Source organism: Endocarpon pusillum (assembly GCF_000464535.1).
Source record: "Endocarpon pusillum Z07020 unplaced genomic scaffold scaffold7164, whole genome shotgun sequence".
NCBI classification, from domain to species: domain Eukaryota; kingdom Fungi; phylum Ascomycota; class Eurotiomycetes; order Verrucariales; family Verrucariaceae; genus Endocarpon; species Endocarpon pusillum.
The window spans coordinates 74892-90611 of record NW_006916636.1 but is presented as its reverse complement, the minus strand read 5'-3'; the positions used below and the strand labels follow the sequence as shown (position 1 = coordinate 90611).

At 49.9% G+C, this 15720-nt stretch overlaps 4 protein-coding genes across 4 annotated transcripts; all 4 read left to right on the top strand.

Annotated features, from left to right (window-relative positions):
- Nucleotides 1-564: 564 nt before the first annotated feature.
- On the top strand, nucleotides 565-2404 carry EPUS_04656 (uncharacterized protein; the record flags this gene model as incomplete). The annotated part of the gene is made up of 4 exons (XM_007807593.1): nucleotides 565-1415; nucleotides 1496-1675; nucleotides 1724-1783; nucleotides 1828-2404. 4 exons carry the CDS (start codon nucleotides 565-567, stop codon nucleotides 2402-2404), a joined length of 1668 nt encoding a protein of 555 aa, XP_007805784.1.
- A 2187-nt stretch (nucleotides 2405-4591) lies between these two features.
- EPUS_04655 (uncharacterized protein) lies at nucleotides 4592-9373 on the top strand (the record flags this gene model as incomplete). The annotated part of the gene is made up of 1 exon (XM_007807592.1): nucleotides 4592-9373. One exon carries the CDS (start codon nucleotides 4592-4594, stop codon nucleotides 9371-9373), a length of 4782 nt encoding a protein of 1593 aa, XP_007805783.1.
- A 654-nt stretch (nucleotides 9374-10027) lies between these two features.
- EPUS_04654 (Negative regulator of the PHO system) lies at nucleotides 10028-11288 on the top strand (the record flags this gene model as incomplete). Its single annotated transcript, XM_007807591.1, has 3 exons — nucleotides 10028-10234; nucleotides 10294-10317; nucleotides 10365-11288. The coding sequence occupies 3 exons, from the start codon at nucleotides 10028-10030 to the stop codon at nucleotides 11286-11288; spliced, it is 1155 nt and encodes a 384-aa protein (XP_007805782.1).
- A 2817-nt stretch (nucleotides 11289-14105) lies between these two features.
- Nucleotides 14106-15495, top strand: EPUS_04653 (uncharacterized protein; the record flags this gene model as incomplete). The annotated part of the gene is made up of 3 exons (XM_007807590.1): nucleotides 14106-14362; nucleotides 14416-14617; nucleotides 14668-15495. 3 exons carry the CDS (start codon nucleotides 14106-14108, stop codon nucleotides 15493-15495), a joined length of 1287 nt encoding a protein of 428 aa, XP_007805781.1.
- Nucleotides 15496-15720: the final 225 nt, after the last annotated feature.

The window sequence follows — 15720 nt, the reverse complement described above, 5'->3', positions numbered from 1 at the left end:
CTGCCCAACGTAATCCGTATGTTATCCTCAAATGCAACGGGCTCTAAACGCAACATCTCTACCCGGAGATACCCCGAAACTTTAATTAAATTATGTACTTCTGAGAAAGGATTCAGAACTTCTAATTCCCTGACCACCACCATTAAGTATAGAATTTTGTATCTCAATGGCATTTTTGAAGCACATCGTTTCGATCGTTTTGATGCAGGCCATCTCAAGGCCCTTGATACTGGTTGGTTGATAATGCTGCGTTTGGAGGCCTGTTGAGGATAACCTAAGTTAGTTAACGCTCGTACCGTATCATGTCCGATAGAAGTGGCGCTAGCTTATTGAGTACTAGCTTGTAGTGTTCGCTGTAAAAGCAGGCCTCGCAGTGACTGTAGCTTCAAATTATCTGCTAGGCATCCATATCCATAACGTGAAGACTGAAGAGATAACCCTGCAGAAAAGCGCCCCGTCCACTCTGTAAGTTTTACCTAAGATTCCTGTGACCTCGCAACACCACAACATGTCGCTGTTCGGTAACTCACTGACGACCTCTATGAACGACAGGTACGTGTCAGAATGCCTTTACAGGCCACCAAACCACATCTAATGTCCATTCTCCCCGGCCCCATCTGCTTCTATCGATCAGCCTTCCGTATGCGCGTTCGAGGGTGTCAAAAGCTCTTCACCACTTTTCCCTCCAGAGCTACAGCTACCGGTTCTCCCAGAAAAGTGTTGTCAGTCCCAAAGCCAATGTCTGGCGCGGTTTCACCCAGCGTTGCTCCAAGTGCCTCAGAGGTTCGAGATAGCCGCCTCAGTCTCTTAGCCAATAACCTAGCCCGGGATGGCAAGGCAACACTATTCCAGGCTGAATCTCATGCTGGCTATATGTACGCAGGTTGGATGGGAGGTATAATCTGCCTTGGTGGCGCCTTGCTCTTACTTCACGAGGATGTATATGACGCAAACAAGGAATTGCCATGGTTTGTTCCGGCTGTTTTCCGCGTTTCAGCAGTCCTCTTGATCGGATTTGCTGGCTGGGCCATTGGTCGATCAGCTAGGCGGATTTCTTCAATTCAGATCCTGCCAGGAAATGATAAAGCACGGCTGGTTTTGAACGTCCGACGCAATATTCCTCTTCCTTTCATCAAACCACAGAGAATGACCGTGCTTGCCTCAGACGTTACTCTTCAACGAAAGGTGGTCATACCAATGGGGAAACAATTTCAGGCTGCGCCCAGCTTAAGAAACCCTGATCAGAGCTTCATACTAAGGGTTGCAAAGAGCATTGGTGCCGCACTGTCCAGGTTCTTCTCTGGCGCCAGACAGTTTATCTTTTCTGATGGCATCATCTGGGTTTCTATCAAAGGTCGTGGTGGCAGCTGGAAGCTTGACGGCTATGGAAGGTTCCCCGAGAACGGCAATCGTTTGTTGAAGATGGTCCAAATGGAAGACTGAGGGACACATGTTTGTTCGAGCACATCAGGAGACTAACATAAGATGTAAACAGTAGTGCACGAGAAGACAGAAGATACGGAGAGCCTGCCCGGGAATGGAGACCCTTTGAAACCCGCACACATGGAGACATCGTGTTGTTTCGTAACCCTGATCCTACGCGGAACAATCGCGACTTTCCAAGGTGCACGGAGAAAAGCTATGAGGAATGGAAGCTTGAAGGGTATATTGAGAGGTAAGGTATTTAGTGCATGAGAGGAGTGGTAGCTGACTTGCTCTACAGTGGTATGATGATTCCAACAGATGACTCGGCTTCGTTGGCCTTCAGAAATCCTTTGGTAATGTATGCACGATGGTTCTCCATTGGAATTCTTTTAACGCTACTAGGCTCCAAGGATCCACATCCATGGTTGAAATCGTGGTGGGTGAAGAGGCAGCAGTATGGTATCTGCATGAGAAAATTCTCACTGCAGGCTCCGCGTTCTTCAAGGCCGCCATCAACAGCAGATTCAGAGAAGGCATTGAGCGGAAGATCACTCTTGCTGAAGATGAAAATCGGGTCTTCCAACTCTTTGTTCAATATCTCTATTCGAAAACCTTCCAGGCTAGCTCAATGAGACTGCTCCTCCGAGCTTATGTCCTTGGTGACAAGCTGGGAGCTTCCCACTTTCGGGCTCATGCCTTCGACAAGATATTCAGCCACAACTTCAGCCAGTGCCAATTTACAGCCGAACAAGTCCTTTGGGTTTTTGACAATACTCTGCCTGGGTGTGCGCTTCGAAGGTTTATCGCAGATACAATTGCTTACAGCACCCTGCGGCAGAACTTGGATTATGGAAAAGAGGAATGGGGAACGCTGGCTCCTGTCATGCCGGAGCTAATGGAGGGAGTTATCTCGATTGCTGGAGTGCAGGACGCAAAAGACAAATGGACCAAAAAGTCTAGGTTGGCATACCAGGATTGACGTTGTGAAGGTTAAGTCTCAAACACTCGACCTTTGAAGACGAACTATTGAAGAATGGAGTTTTATTTGTTGAATGGGATCAACCATGGCGCATTTGGCGTCAAGGTCAACTTCATACCATGTATTCCGTCCATAGCTTGCCACCCCACTTCCGTCAACCCTAGCAACCGTTGATATCGCGGAGGACTTTTTTGATCTACGCATCAGCGGGCTCGGAGATTTAATGACGCTTGAGAAGGTGGGCATGATTTCTTGACAAAGCAACTCTTGAAATAACGGTACTTGGGTTCATGGGACTCAGTATCTGTACCAAGAGATACTAACTGCGATAAATTAATGTTGTCCACATTTTCATCTAAGATGCCAATTCAGGGCTCTCTACTGGACAACTTCTTCAAGGCGAAACTTAGAGATAAATAACCCTCAAGCAGTGCTGTGAACGAACTATGGCGTTGGCTAGTCCCCTTCACTTATCACGTATCACAGGCCCACCTGCTGAGAAGACAAAGTAGCAATCTGTGTATCGGGAATGCAGTGACAGGACAGGACGACGACAATATCACGCGTTCAACAATGGGGGGCTGAAATGGTGCCATGTAGAAGCTAAGGCAAAGAATGCTGCGTGGAAGCCGTCCAAGCTACAAATAATAGCAAATGATGCAGCAGCACTAGACGCCTTAAATGGACAAATACGGGGTACCATGGGCTAGTCCGCTAGTGCTTCCACCTGAAGCTCAGCCTGGAACCATCCAACTTCCAAGCAGCTGTAGGATCCGTTCAACCAGCATTGGGCCATCAAGCTTACCAAACTCTGGCAGAGCTGTGGTAATGGAGTTGAGTGACAGTGACGTTGTTGCTTACTGCGTGCTTCTGTCTGGCTTAAATTATTGTCCGGACCACCGTGTAATACGGGTAAATCTTGGAGATCTGTCATGCCTCCACAGGGCCTTCGGGCCTTAATGCTGACCGCCAACGCTAACCAGTCAAGCTCTTTTCGCCAACGTGCAGCGGTTCCACTGTTGGAGCCGCTGCATGTACGAATCGCCAGCATGTCAACCAGCATCGTCATATCACTGGATCGAAGCCACGGATCCGGCGTGGTGTTGCCATCTGCAAAATTATGCTAGTGTTTACTATCCATACCGAATCACCGCGCTTATTCCAGCTTTGGCCCTCTAAATCCGCCCCTGGACGGCATCTTGAGCGTCACTCCACATGTACCACGGCTCAGTATTGGAGAAGATCGATTGATAGTGCAGGCAGAATCCGGACCTTTCGCTCATGCACTGTCATAGAGCACGATTTCCTTTTGGACGTTCATAGGCTGTCTCTGGATTTGCCGCCATTTCGTACTCAGCTCAGATAGCGCTCCTCATGGCTAGTCTGTTCTAACTACAGCGAAAGCCAACTGGTAAACACCAGACGTCCATGTTGGCCGCAGCTGACCTCGAAAGTACCTCTCCGCTACGTAGAGACCGATCACTCCCAGGCCCTCGGTTGGGACGTGGCTACCTTAGATACATCAAGCTAGCCTCCACACTAACTTACCGCTCCCTGACCCTGGGATTCACAAGCCTAATCCTTATTCCCGTTGAGAGACCCGAGGACCTTCCTTCAAGAAGACCCTCATCCACTTCCTTATGCTTTCTTTCCTTAACTTCTCACGACTGCCATACACACGTTCTGCGTGCACCTGGGTGCTCTCTCAAGCTGCTGAAGTATTTTGTTTCTGCTAGACGCAGCATACATTAGTGCATGAAACAGTCTGAGTCTGGACACATTGCGGCGCTTCCGGTATCAAGTGGCTGTGCTCCAAATGCTTTATGGTCAAGAATTACCCGAGTCTACGGCCAAATATTGAAAACAGACATTCGGGAGGGTTTTGAGTCAGAAAGAGTCAGTCAACGAAGCGAGTGTTCGCCCCACGAAAAGTCGGGTTTTCTCCTACGTCTTTTTGCCACGTTCACAAGAATCCTGTACCACTTACTACACTGAAGCCATCCTCCCAAGCTGAACTACGCATTATTAGCGACCACGTCTCGAGAAAAGCCTACATACAACAGCCCAAAAGAGTGAATATTCCGCAGCCGATGCTAACGACGGGATGTTTGGGATTCCTGGTCGAAACTCGTTTCTGGAAGGCTCTTATTTAAAGGGTTGGAGGATCTGGGGCGTGGCGAATCAACCATGTCGTTACACAAGTCCCACTACGCGGAAGATGCAGCACAGCCGATGTCCATATACTCGTCTCACGATATACAGCAGGAGCAACATCTGCTAGAAGTGCCTATCGCTTCGAGAAGCAGTAAAAAGGTTTCACGATCAACCAAATACCCAGCTGCAGGGAGGAGTTTGTTAGCAAATTCTCAGGGTGATCGGATTGCATCCTCATCAGTATCTGCTACCAAGACTTCGGCCAACAAATTGTCCCGACATAGTATCAACAAAGGAAACACCGGAGAGGAAGCCTATGTATTACCGCGCACCACTAGCAGTCCCTATATAGCCCGCCTAGATAGTTTGGCGTCTTTAACGCCGTCACCGCCACCACCAGTCACAGCATCCTCGAGCAGGTCTCGCTTACCCGTTCCGCATGGTTCTTCAGGTGGAAACGACGCTGGCTCAGATAGTAGCCGGAATGTCTTGCGAAGAAAGGCGCCTTCGGTCCAACAATACGTATCAAGCTTGCCTAGACCCGAAACCCATTCGAATCGCCGCATAGCTACGAAAGATGATGCAATGGCAAAGCGAAGTTCGAAATCTCTCCCTGGGGACCTCCGCCAACCCAGCCCGGATGCTGTTCAACGTCTTGGCCCACAACCATTTCAACCCACGATACTACCAAAGAGACATTCAGGAGAGCTTCCACCAACTCTGATTCCCGAATTAAAAGCCTTAGCTGGATCTACTGCTTTGAACCGTGCCGCTTCCACAACGCCTCACGCGTCCTCCATTGGCAGCCCTTCCACCCAGTATTCCAGCTCCACAGGTATGTGGGGCGACAGCAGAGACACCACGCCGACATCTATTTCTTCTTCTTCGCCAGGGATCATTCAGCCCTCCATAGTCAAGACTCCCCATAGACTTCGAAAGACAGTACCCTCTCCATCTACCACGTCAGGGAAGTCAAGATTCATGCTCAAGACACCACCAGCTACAGAAAAGACTTTTGGCCCATCACCAGAAGAGTATGCATCTAAAAAAGACAGCAAAAAGCATTTTCTGCTGCAACAATATCCAAAGTCACCTGTGCAATCGGTACTTGCTCAACCAGCAGAACACGTATCAAGCCAGAACTCAGAAGAACGTGGATCAGAGGATGTAGGAAGAGCTACAGGCATTGTTGAATTATTGGATGAATCGATACCCTACGCCGTAACCTCTGCGCAGGGTTTAGGGTCGAAGGCGCTACCTAGCCGACCAAGTCGGAAAGGAACAGCTGATTTGGACACGAGATTGTCACCAATAGTACAGAGCAATCTATCGCGACAAAGCCTGGGAGCCTACAGACGACGCGACTCTATCGATATGGATAATGTGGGCAATTCCATTCGCGGCAAGCCTCTGGGTCAAGGTATAAAGCCCGAGTCTTACAAAGAAGCAGCATCTGCTGTACAACCCCTACACCGTCAAGTGTCTCAGGAACAGGGTGACTTAGCTTCTAAGCCAAGCAAGCTGCCTGTGGTGGTGCGAACTACAATCCCGACTAAACATACATTTTCCAACAAAGCTAGCAGCAATCAAAAGGGCCATGAACCTGGGCGATCGACCATGGACAAACTTTCATCCCGGCTGGGCATGTTTGGTCGGCGGGCTAAAGTGGATCGCGACGGGACAAGTTTCCAGGAGAGCCGAGATGTGAGGAAAGGTCCAGCTGCGGGCACCGGTCATGAGGGTTATGGCAGATATGCACGAAGGGGTAGAAAGAGTTCTGTGGGAAGCGGCATCAACAGCAGAGATCAGTCGACAAGCACAGCCTCCCGACCATCTCTGGGTCGAAAGAACAGTAGAGGCAGTGCAGGCGGATCTGATGTCGATGAATTTATTGCCCAAAGGCTGCAGCCTGTCGTCATCCCTGGTGGAGGACGCCATGAAGCTCGACCAGACAGCAATGCTCCAACTATCTGGCCTCCATTCGACGGAACCCCCTTTGGCAGTGGGTTGAGCTTTGACTCTGCAGTGCAACTTACGGACGAGCCGCTTGGCTCGGTTGCAACCGACTCTCGTTCGATGTCTGTAGGGTCGGTAGCTACCGACGCTCCTTCCTCAATCGCGATGGATGCTTGGCCAAGGACGTTCTCAATGAGTACTTCAAGCCAAAGTTATCCTGCCCATGCACCACCGTCGTTGGACGGCTATAGTACAAGCCAGTCATCTCTGGTTCAAGACGACGCCCCGAAAGCTTCACTTGGTCGATCTATCGAGCGCCCTAATCTACGAGATCTCCAAAAGGCCAGCAAAACAGGCAGGATGTTCAAATGGAATTTATTTCGAAGAAAGGACAGCGCTGAAAAACTGGCCAGAGGTGTTGAAAAGATTGATCCTGAGAGTATGGGTATGTCGGTTGCAATTGCAGCAACATCAGCCGACAAGCCGATACCGTATTATGCCCTTATGGACTCGGAAAACGAGAACGAGGGCGGGGATAATCTGCAAGACCTCTTCCAGCAGATACATGAATCACCATCTACTGACGCAGAACGAAGTTCTCAGCCACAAGGCCTAGGTCTTCGGCAGCAATATGGCCAGTCCGTGCTTCTGCCTTCAATGCCTACTCTGGAGCAAGAAAATCCTCACAACGCTCGTTTGAGCTCTTTGCGTGGTGAAGCAGAATGTAGACCTCAGCCAGTTGAGCTTCCTATCTCGAACTCATCACAATTTACGGATAACAAGCGGCTACGCTTGCCACAAGTTGGACGTATTCCAAGAGTGATTTCAAGACGAGATCGCCAACACAAGCCTGCTGCCACCTCCTTTTCCCGTCCTTTCCAGCATGACAACTTTGTCGGAATTCAGAAAGGTTCCGACAGCGATACGACACCCATTGCAGAAACCAAACGACCCATACTCGGCATCCAAACAGATGTACTGCCAAGCCGACCTTTTCATAGCCCGGAAAGTGGTCAAGCAGCCAGTGCGCCTGTAGGACCACCTATCACGCGTCCGTTGGGGGATTTTGTATCACGTCCTGAGTTCCTTCTCATCCCTGGCAAGGTGGAGTCTGGCGCTCTAGCCTCTGGCAGCTCTGACACGATCTTTTCCATGTCCAATCTTTCAGAAAGTGCCGAGCACCGTAATCACACAGAAGAGGATGAGATATGGGATGAGTATGACGACCTTTTGGATCACGTTCTGTCTCCGACGAGTTCTGACCTAGCTCAAGCGCCATTGGGGCCATCGTCGAGTCAACCATTTGGTCACTCCTCGCACCATGTAGGGGCATCAGTGCGTCCTGAATCATACCTGCGTTTGGAAAGGCTACACAAGGCTGGGAGTACTGCATACCCTGCTGAGCCGCACTCAGTTTACATGCCGCAATTGTCTCCATTTGGGGGAAAGGATGGTGGCTACCGTCTGCGACGATCAAGAATTGTTGCTGCGCTTCGGTCACAGTCCTCCACAACACCATCAACCCCACTTGCAACAAACGATCATAGCTCGAGTTATTTACACCATGGCATAAGTAGCAACGTGTACGAGCGGCAGTTGGAGGGAAATGATAGCATTCATCCGGAACTCCTTTCGCCTCTTTCAGATCCGCCCCATCCGCCAATTTCAAGTATGTCTGGAGTTTCTCAGCATCATAGCAAGGCATTGTTGGATATTGCAGAGAGAGAACACGAGGGCCCTGTTGGACAATCGGATCTACGCTTTGCTGCGCTGATGACATCGCGGTGGTTGTCCTTCGGCCGCGTGCTGTTCTCCCCTGCCCATAACCTGGTCAAAGCTAGTGCGGGACACCAAATCCTCGTTATCGACGGACTCGGAAACGACGACTGGTCGTTTTACTGTGCGGTGACATACCCCGACTCGGTTGTCTATGATCTGAAAGAGACAGATGTCTCTACTCGAGGGAGCCAAAGTGAGCTTCCCAGAGATCCTTGGCAAGCGCCGCCAAACTACAAAAGGGCTGAGCTTCCTAACCTGGCAGAGCGTTTCCCCTTCCCTCAGTCATACTTTGCCGCAGTTGTTTTTCGATTTCCTGCTGCGATGTCAGATAGTGTCCTCAAGCTCGCCTTTTCTGAGTGTAAGAGAGTATTAATTCCTGGGGGCCATCTAGAGCTCAGCCTTGTAGACCTTGATATTGTCAACATGGGAACTGTTACAAGGCATGCAATCCGCAATCTGAAGGCGAGGATGTTGGGCGCAGACCCTAACGTGAGTTTGAAGCCGGTAAGCGACAACATCCAGAATATGCTCGGTCAAGGAGGTTTCGAAAATCTCAATCGCTGCATGGTCGGCGTATCGGTCGCTGGCAAAGTTGCCACATCCTCAGGTTCACGGTCCTCGCGATCGAGTCGGGAGTCATACTCTCAGAAAGGAAAAGACGCAGATCAAAGCAGCAGCACAGTTGACAGGCGAAATCACAGAAATAACGGATCCGACCGTTCGCGGCATGGAGGCGGCAACTTTTCCCTGACTGAGCTTGTTTCTGACCATTCTGCCACAAGCGACGAGAAGATCACAAAAATGGTGGCGAAGGTCGGAAGATGGTGGTACACCCGCAGCTACGAATGGGCTGTGCTGCCGGGTGGGGATCTGAAGAAAAGTATCTGGTGCGACAAAAGAATGTTGCACGAATGCAAAGCAAGAGGCTCAAGCTTCAAGTTGCTCATTGCATACGCTCAAAAGCCGATCGAGGCGAGAAGACGGACTTTGAGTGAGCCAATAAGCACGACTGCCGCAGTGGCTGGCACACGCATGATGAACCGACTTGATAGAGGGCATCGCCCCAGCAAGACACAATAAAACCCTATATTACGATGATGACAGCGACAATATGTGTTTGACGAATCATTTCAATCATGGTACAAGCGATTTAGCGGGCAGGCAATTTGACGGATTGACTGGGATTTCTGGCATCTCTGCTCTCTCATTTGACGATTTGGATGGAATTTTGGTGTGGGACGATCCTGGCGGACCTCGTCCAGTTCACGAGGAAAGAAACGAACACACAGATTAGTACATGGGCGCAAGCCCGACTCAAAGATTATTGGTAAATCTAATTGGTGGAGGACATGGCAGCATGCTGGTAATGGGCTATGATTCTGATTCAAAAGTTGCTGTCTTTGATAGATAAGGATTAATTAACCCTGGGATGATGAGAATGGTACCGGTTGTTACAATTGTTCAACAGTGCTTACCCTGGGCCTTAACAAAGGAAGCGTCCAAGTTGTAGGCGCCTGTTCGGTAGCTTGTCTGACTACTGGGCGGTTGGCTATTGTAAATAGCAGAACAACTAGTCACAACCGCCGCTATCGTTGCAGGTGCAAGACCGCGCTTCAGGCAGCAAGGATACAACAAGTTACTATGAGTCTTTTTATGTACCCCTACTACCGCTGGGCAGCCAGCATTTCCTCATAGAGTGCTGAATCGTAAACGCCAATTTAAGCATGGGATGACATGGAAGTCGCGCATCGGACTACAAATTCACAGCGGCCCGCCTCTTGTCTCCAGACCAAACTTCAAGCTGCCGAAAAACTCATCTCTCCAGGCTCCGTTCTTTTTGCTCACCGCAGCAAGCCTGCTGCTCTCGGACCTACCCACGTACGAACTGTTTCCCAAGATATGGACAAGAGACATCCTAGCTCGTTCCAGCAACTGGAAAAGGTACTGTGACCTCATCTATCCTGCTCCAATATTGTGTATGACAGAGCTGACCCGGACAGCTCGGAGAAGGAACTTATGCTACGGTATACCTACACAACTGATTTTCAACATCATATGACTGACGATACAGGTCTTCAAAGGCCGAAATCGCCAGAATGGCGAACTGGTCGCACTCAAAGAAATCCATCTAGACTCGGAAGAAGGAACACCATCGACCGCCATACGAGAAATCTCCTTGATGAAAGAATTGAGGCATGAAAACATAGTCGCCCTACACGATGTCATACATACGGAGAACAAGCTGATGCTAGTCTTCGAATACATGGACAAGGATTTAAAGAAGTATATGGATGCGAGAGGACAACACGGACAACTCGATCCGGTCACCATCAAGTCGTTTATGCAGCAACTGCTGAGGGGTATTGCCTTCTGTCACGACAATCGAGTGCTGCATCGCGACCTGAAGCCCCAGAATTTGCTCATCAACTCGAAAGGACAATTGAAGCTGGGTGATTTTGGATTGGCAAGGGCTTTTGGCATACCTGTTAACACGTTCTCGAATGAGGTGGTCACACTGTGGTACCGCGCGCCCGATGTGCTGTTGGGAAGTAGGACCTACAATACCAGCATTGATATCTGGTCTGCCGGGTGCATCATGGCAGAGATGTACACCGGCCGACCACTCTTCGCTGGAACCACCAACGACGACCAGCTACAGAAGATCTTTCGATTGATGGGTACACCTTCGGAGCGATCATGGCCTGGCATCTCCGCCTATCCTGAGTACAAAGCGAACTTTCATGTCTACGCTACGCAGGACATGCGTCTCTTCCTGCCACAGGTAGATCCGGTGGGGCTGGAGCTGCTGCGATCAATGTTGCAACTGAGGCCCGAGCTGAGGATCAGTGCAACGGATGCGCTACGACATCCCTGGTTCCAGGATCTGCCACAGCTCCAAGCACGGGCTCAGCAGGTGGCTCAACAGCAGCAGATGCAGCAGCAGATAAGTGGGGGATACGGTGCTCCTGGGGTGCCACCGCAGACTGGGTATTGACAATGATCTATGGCATGAAAGCATTTGTGTCTGGCGTTCTACATTTTCACTAGTCCGAGTCGCAATCTGTTAGCATCGAGTTCGGCGGCGACTAGACGTTTCGAACAGCACATCTTCAGTTTTGTCATGGGTAAGGCGGATGCTGATTTTCGCCTAAAAGCGATGTCAATGTGCACTACGGTAATCAATCCTGCAAGAGTACTATCCTTTGTCCATAAAAACACGTTGACCCTACTCCATCAGAATAATGAACCTACCCACATTCTGCATCATAAGTGAGCATACATAATCTGATACAGCAGCCTCCTTCCAAGCGCTGACTGCGGAATCTCGGGTGTGTGATGACACTGACATGCTAACGCCCGTACCAACTTTACCAAAGCAGGCTGCATAACTCTACTTAGGCGTCATCGGTCAAGTGTCATGATAGTGGGTCTGGGGACACCCTGCAGACCTGAGAGTTTCAGATAGGCGGAATGTTAAAAGATGGCATAATCAGCCCGTCTCAGCCCGTTTACCGTAGTACAGGCTGCAGGCCCATGATTGTGAAGCAGAATCAAGCAAAAGCGACATCTAACTTCACCGACTGATCTAGATGGTAGAATGCACCACTGGGTGGTAGCCTGCATACCACTTCAGCCATTATTAATAACCAACACACACAAAAGCAACAAGTACTCTGTACTGTAGCACACCGCCCCCGCAGCCAAGGGCGTCTGAGCTAGTAGGGAAGTAAGACCTGTTGTCTCAAATTTCAGACTCTTCTTTAGCTCCGATCTAAAACGGCTACTAAGCCTTAGTAGACGGTCTAACCGCATTCACTGAAAAAAGGTCTTCGCAAGAAAATTCCTCTGAATTTTTTGACTGGCTCCTCAAACTAGCGCCGGCAGCCATAGACTAGTCTGACCCACTGCAGTGAGACAATAAGACCTGGGCCTTGACTTTTTGATTAGTCATATCGGCCACGTTCTCCGTCACTGGTTTCATAATCTGCATAAGGGAAAGTTCACTGACAAGCGAATCTCTGTGTAGCATGTAAGGAGTACTGACCCCGAGCGAATTAGTGGCAGCAACCCATCGGACCTAAGGAAGGCTACTACAATGTTGCCGCACCGCTAGTTCACCTTCACGCAAGATCCGGCAGCACTGCACGGGAATGGTTTTTCAAAGGTGTGTAGCGGAGCTATAATTGCTCCGATCACTAACTTAGAGAACTGCAAGTGCACTGCTCCAATTAGTTAATCAATCTAGTTGGTAGAGTCGCGGTCTGAGAAGCTGTGAATTGGTGCTTTCTCTCAGACAAATAGATACTCCACCAGAGGTGACAAAAATCTGATCGAGCATCAGGATGGACCGGGGATGGTACCTGTGAAGCTGTGGCAGCTCGGCCGGACCATGTGGTTGCGGCATCCCACATGTAGCAACCGTCAATTCACACAGCTCTGGTCGGTTACTACGTAGTAAGTGAAGGTTGAAATTGGTACTAGTACATACTATTTTAGAAGAGGCCCCTTGTTCTGCCCTGTGCCTGCGCCTTGCTTGGGGTTTTTGAAGGAATGCGACCATTGAAGATGCTAATGCATGAGACGATCGTGTTGCTCAAAAGTACCCATTTTTCGTAACCCTCGATTCTTGGAACGGCTGATGGGATACTTGATGCATGCGGATTAGCTGACCGTTGTTGGTGGTGGGAGCTGCCAACATGAATCACGAATAATCACTGGCTTGACTTCGAAATCATCATTGACAGAGAGAGCCCAGGGCGGTCTCGCTGTCAGTCTGGATGAGTTTGACGGACACCGAGCCTAGAATTGTCATTCTGGCCATCCTACTCAGCGCCTCTCGTCTGAGCACGGTCCAGGGTAAAATACACATGAGAGGCTATTGCGGCTGGAATTGAGGCTGCATGAGGTTGCCTCAACTAACACGGAGTAGATCAATCTCCTTCGACCCAGTATTTGTAACAGATCTGGACACCGGCACATCCGCAGGTCACGCATCTTCAGGTGATAGAGAACAGTGAAGGCGTAAAAGCGAACGCCGCCCCCAATTCCCGTTTGAGGTCTCCCCCCCCTGTTAGGCCGTCTTGTTTTCCTGACTGTCAAGGATCAGGCCTTCCCCTTTGCTGCTCGATTTGGAACTACACGTGTAGCCCCTGTACCCAGCTGCCGGCTCGGGAACTTGACGGGGTCACTTAGTGTGGTCAATGACCAATCAGATTCTCTGGTCCACCATCCAATCCATCATGAGACCAGACCATCGTTGCCCGCACGAGCCATCCTGCAGATGCCATATTTTCTTAGAACTGGGGTTCAAAGCATCTATCAAAGTGCGTGTTTCTGCCGTGTTTCCATAGCTATCGGTACTGACCTTGTGGTTCATTGGATCGCTTGTTCGACCACGGTACCTCATCTGATGTTGCTCTTCTAGCTGTTGGCTCTTTCTCTACATGGTTAATGAACTCCACTTCCCTACATTATCCAACTATAAGCACTCATTCACTGCTGCCACAAGAGCACACCACTTCGTCGAAATACTGCAGCGAGGCCCCCCCTTCCCAACCCCAACTGGTCAAGCCGTCCGAAAATATACACATCAACCAGCCCAACCATCGCGGCACAAATCGAAATCCATTGTATGCTGGCACATTATTTTTGGACCGCCTGTATCGTCGATTCCACCCTTCGCCCCGGCTGTGCTACACTGTGGAGGAACCTGGCGTAGGGGCATGACACCACGAAGCGCTCAGCGACAACAATTCCAGTATATAGGTTGTGATCGCTGCAGGCCTGCTTGGTCCGAGGCACAACAGTGGAGATGGGTATCAGCGAGAACCAGATTTATGCGATCGAGGTCACTGAAAGGCTGGGCTCGGTACTTTCGCTCATCGGCACTGCATTTATCATTGGGACTTTCCTGTACGACAACGCCTTCCACAAGCCAATCAATCGACTCGTCTTCTATGCGTCATGGGGAAACATCATGGCAAACGTGGGGACCCTCATCTCAAGGTCGGGGATTGATCTTGGTGTCAACCAACCACTTTGCCAATTCCAGGCTTTCCTGATTCAGATGTATGCTCTCTCGGAAAAATGATATGTACCTCCTACTGATAGCTACTTTTTAGGTTCATGCCCGCTGATGCTCTATGGACACTTGCCATGGCGTGCAATGTCTATCTTACCTTCTTCCGTAAATACAATGCTGAACAGCTTCGAGCTTTGGAATGGAAATACATGATCTTCTGTTACGGCCTCCCGTTTCTACCAGCATTTGCCTATTTCTTCGTGCAGTCACCGGCTCAAGGCAAGGTCTACGGATCTGCAACAGTATGTTTATTCTTCCCAAAACCAACCGGGATGCTGACTTCTCCCCCTAGTTATGGTGCTGGGTTTCAGCGGAATGGGACTTCCTCCGTGTCGCAACCTTCTATGGCCCCGTCTGGGTTGTCATCGCCATCACGTTCACCGTCTATCTCTGGGCTGGCAAGGAGATTTTCGCTAAACGCCGTCAGCTCCGCAACTTTGCCAATGCTGCTAGCGATGCAGCATTCCCTGTCATTCAGAATCCTTTCATAAGTCCCTTCGTCTCAGTCAAGACAACTGAGATCCGGATCACAAGCGAACTTGCCGATCTGCCAGGCAAGAACGGTAGCACTCACAGCTTCGCGTTAAACGAGAGGGGCCGGATCGTAAGCACTCAGAGCTTCAATCCGTATTCTGTCAGCATTGGTACTGCACCTGGCACAGACATCACCTCACCTCAATCTACTACATTCCCAAGATCAACGAACTCCATGGGACTGGGAGCCGACAAGAATGCGAGACAGATAAAGGCAGCAATGGAGGCCAACAAAGCGGCCTTCAGCTATTGCAAATGTGCACTGTTGTTCTTTGCTTCCTTGCTCATCACCTGGGTTCCATCGTCCATCAATCGGGTGTACTCCCTCGTACATCCTGATGTTTTTTCTTTCCCGCTTCTCTTCACCTCGGCCTTTGTCCTACCGCTTCAGGGCTTCTGGAATGCCGTTATCTACATTGTGACCTCGCTGCCAGCATGCAGGGCACTCTTCAGTCAGATCCTAGATTACTGGGCGCCGAGCAGGAAGACCAAGTCCTCGTCTCCATATGCCCCCAGCATATCTCCGAAGGGGAGTATCAGAAGCAGTGCGGATAGCATAAAGTCTTTTCCTTATACAGGAATATGAGAGACATTCTTCAAGGTATCTGATAGTACTCGTCACGGTTCGGAGGATTTTGTTTTACCTAGCCACCAAGCAAGCAAGGCGTTGGAGGGAAGATTGCTGGGCATGTTGCAGATGTTGATTGAACTCTGCATACATATGGTGGAATACACAGGGCTATATAGAGTGGCCCATCGTGGAAAATAGAATGATGGACAGGTCGCAAGATCGGGGGCTACCGCATAATCC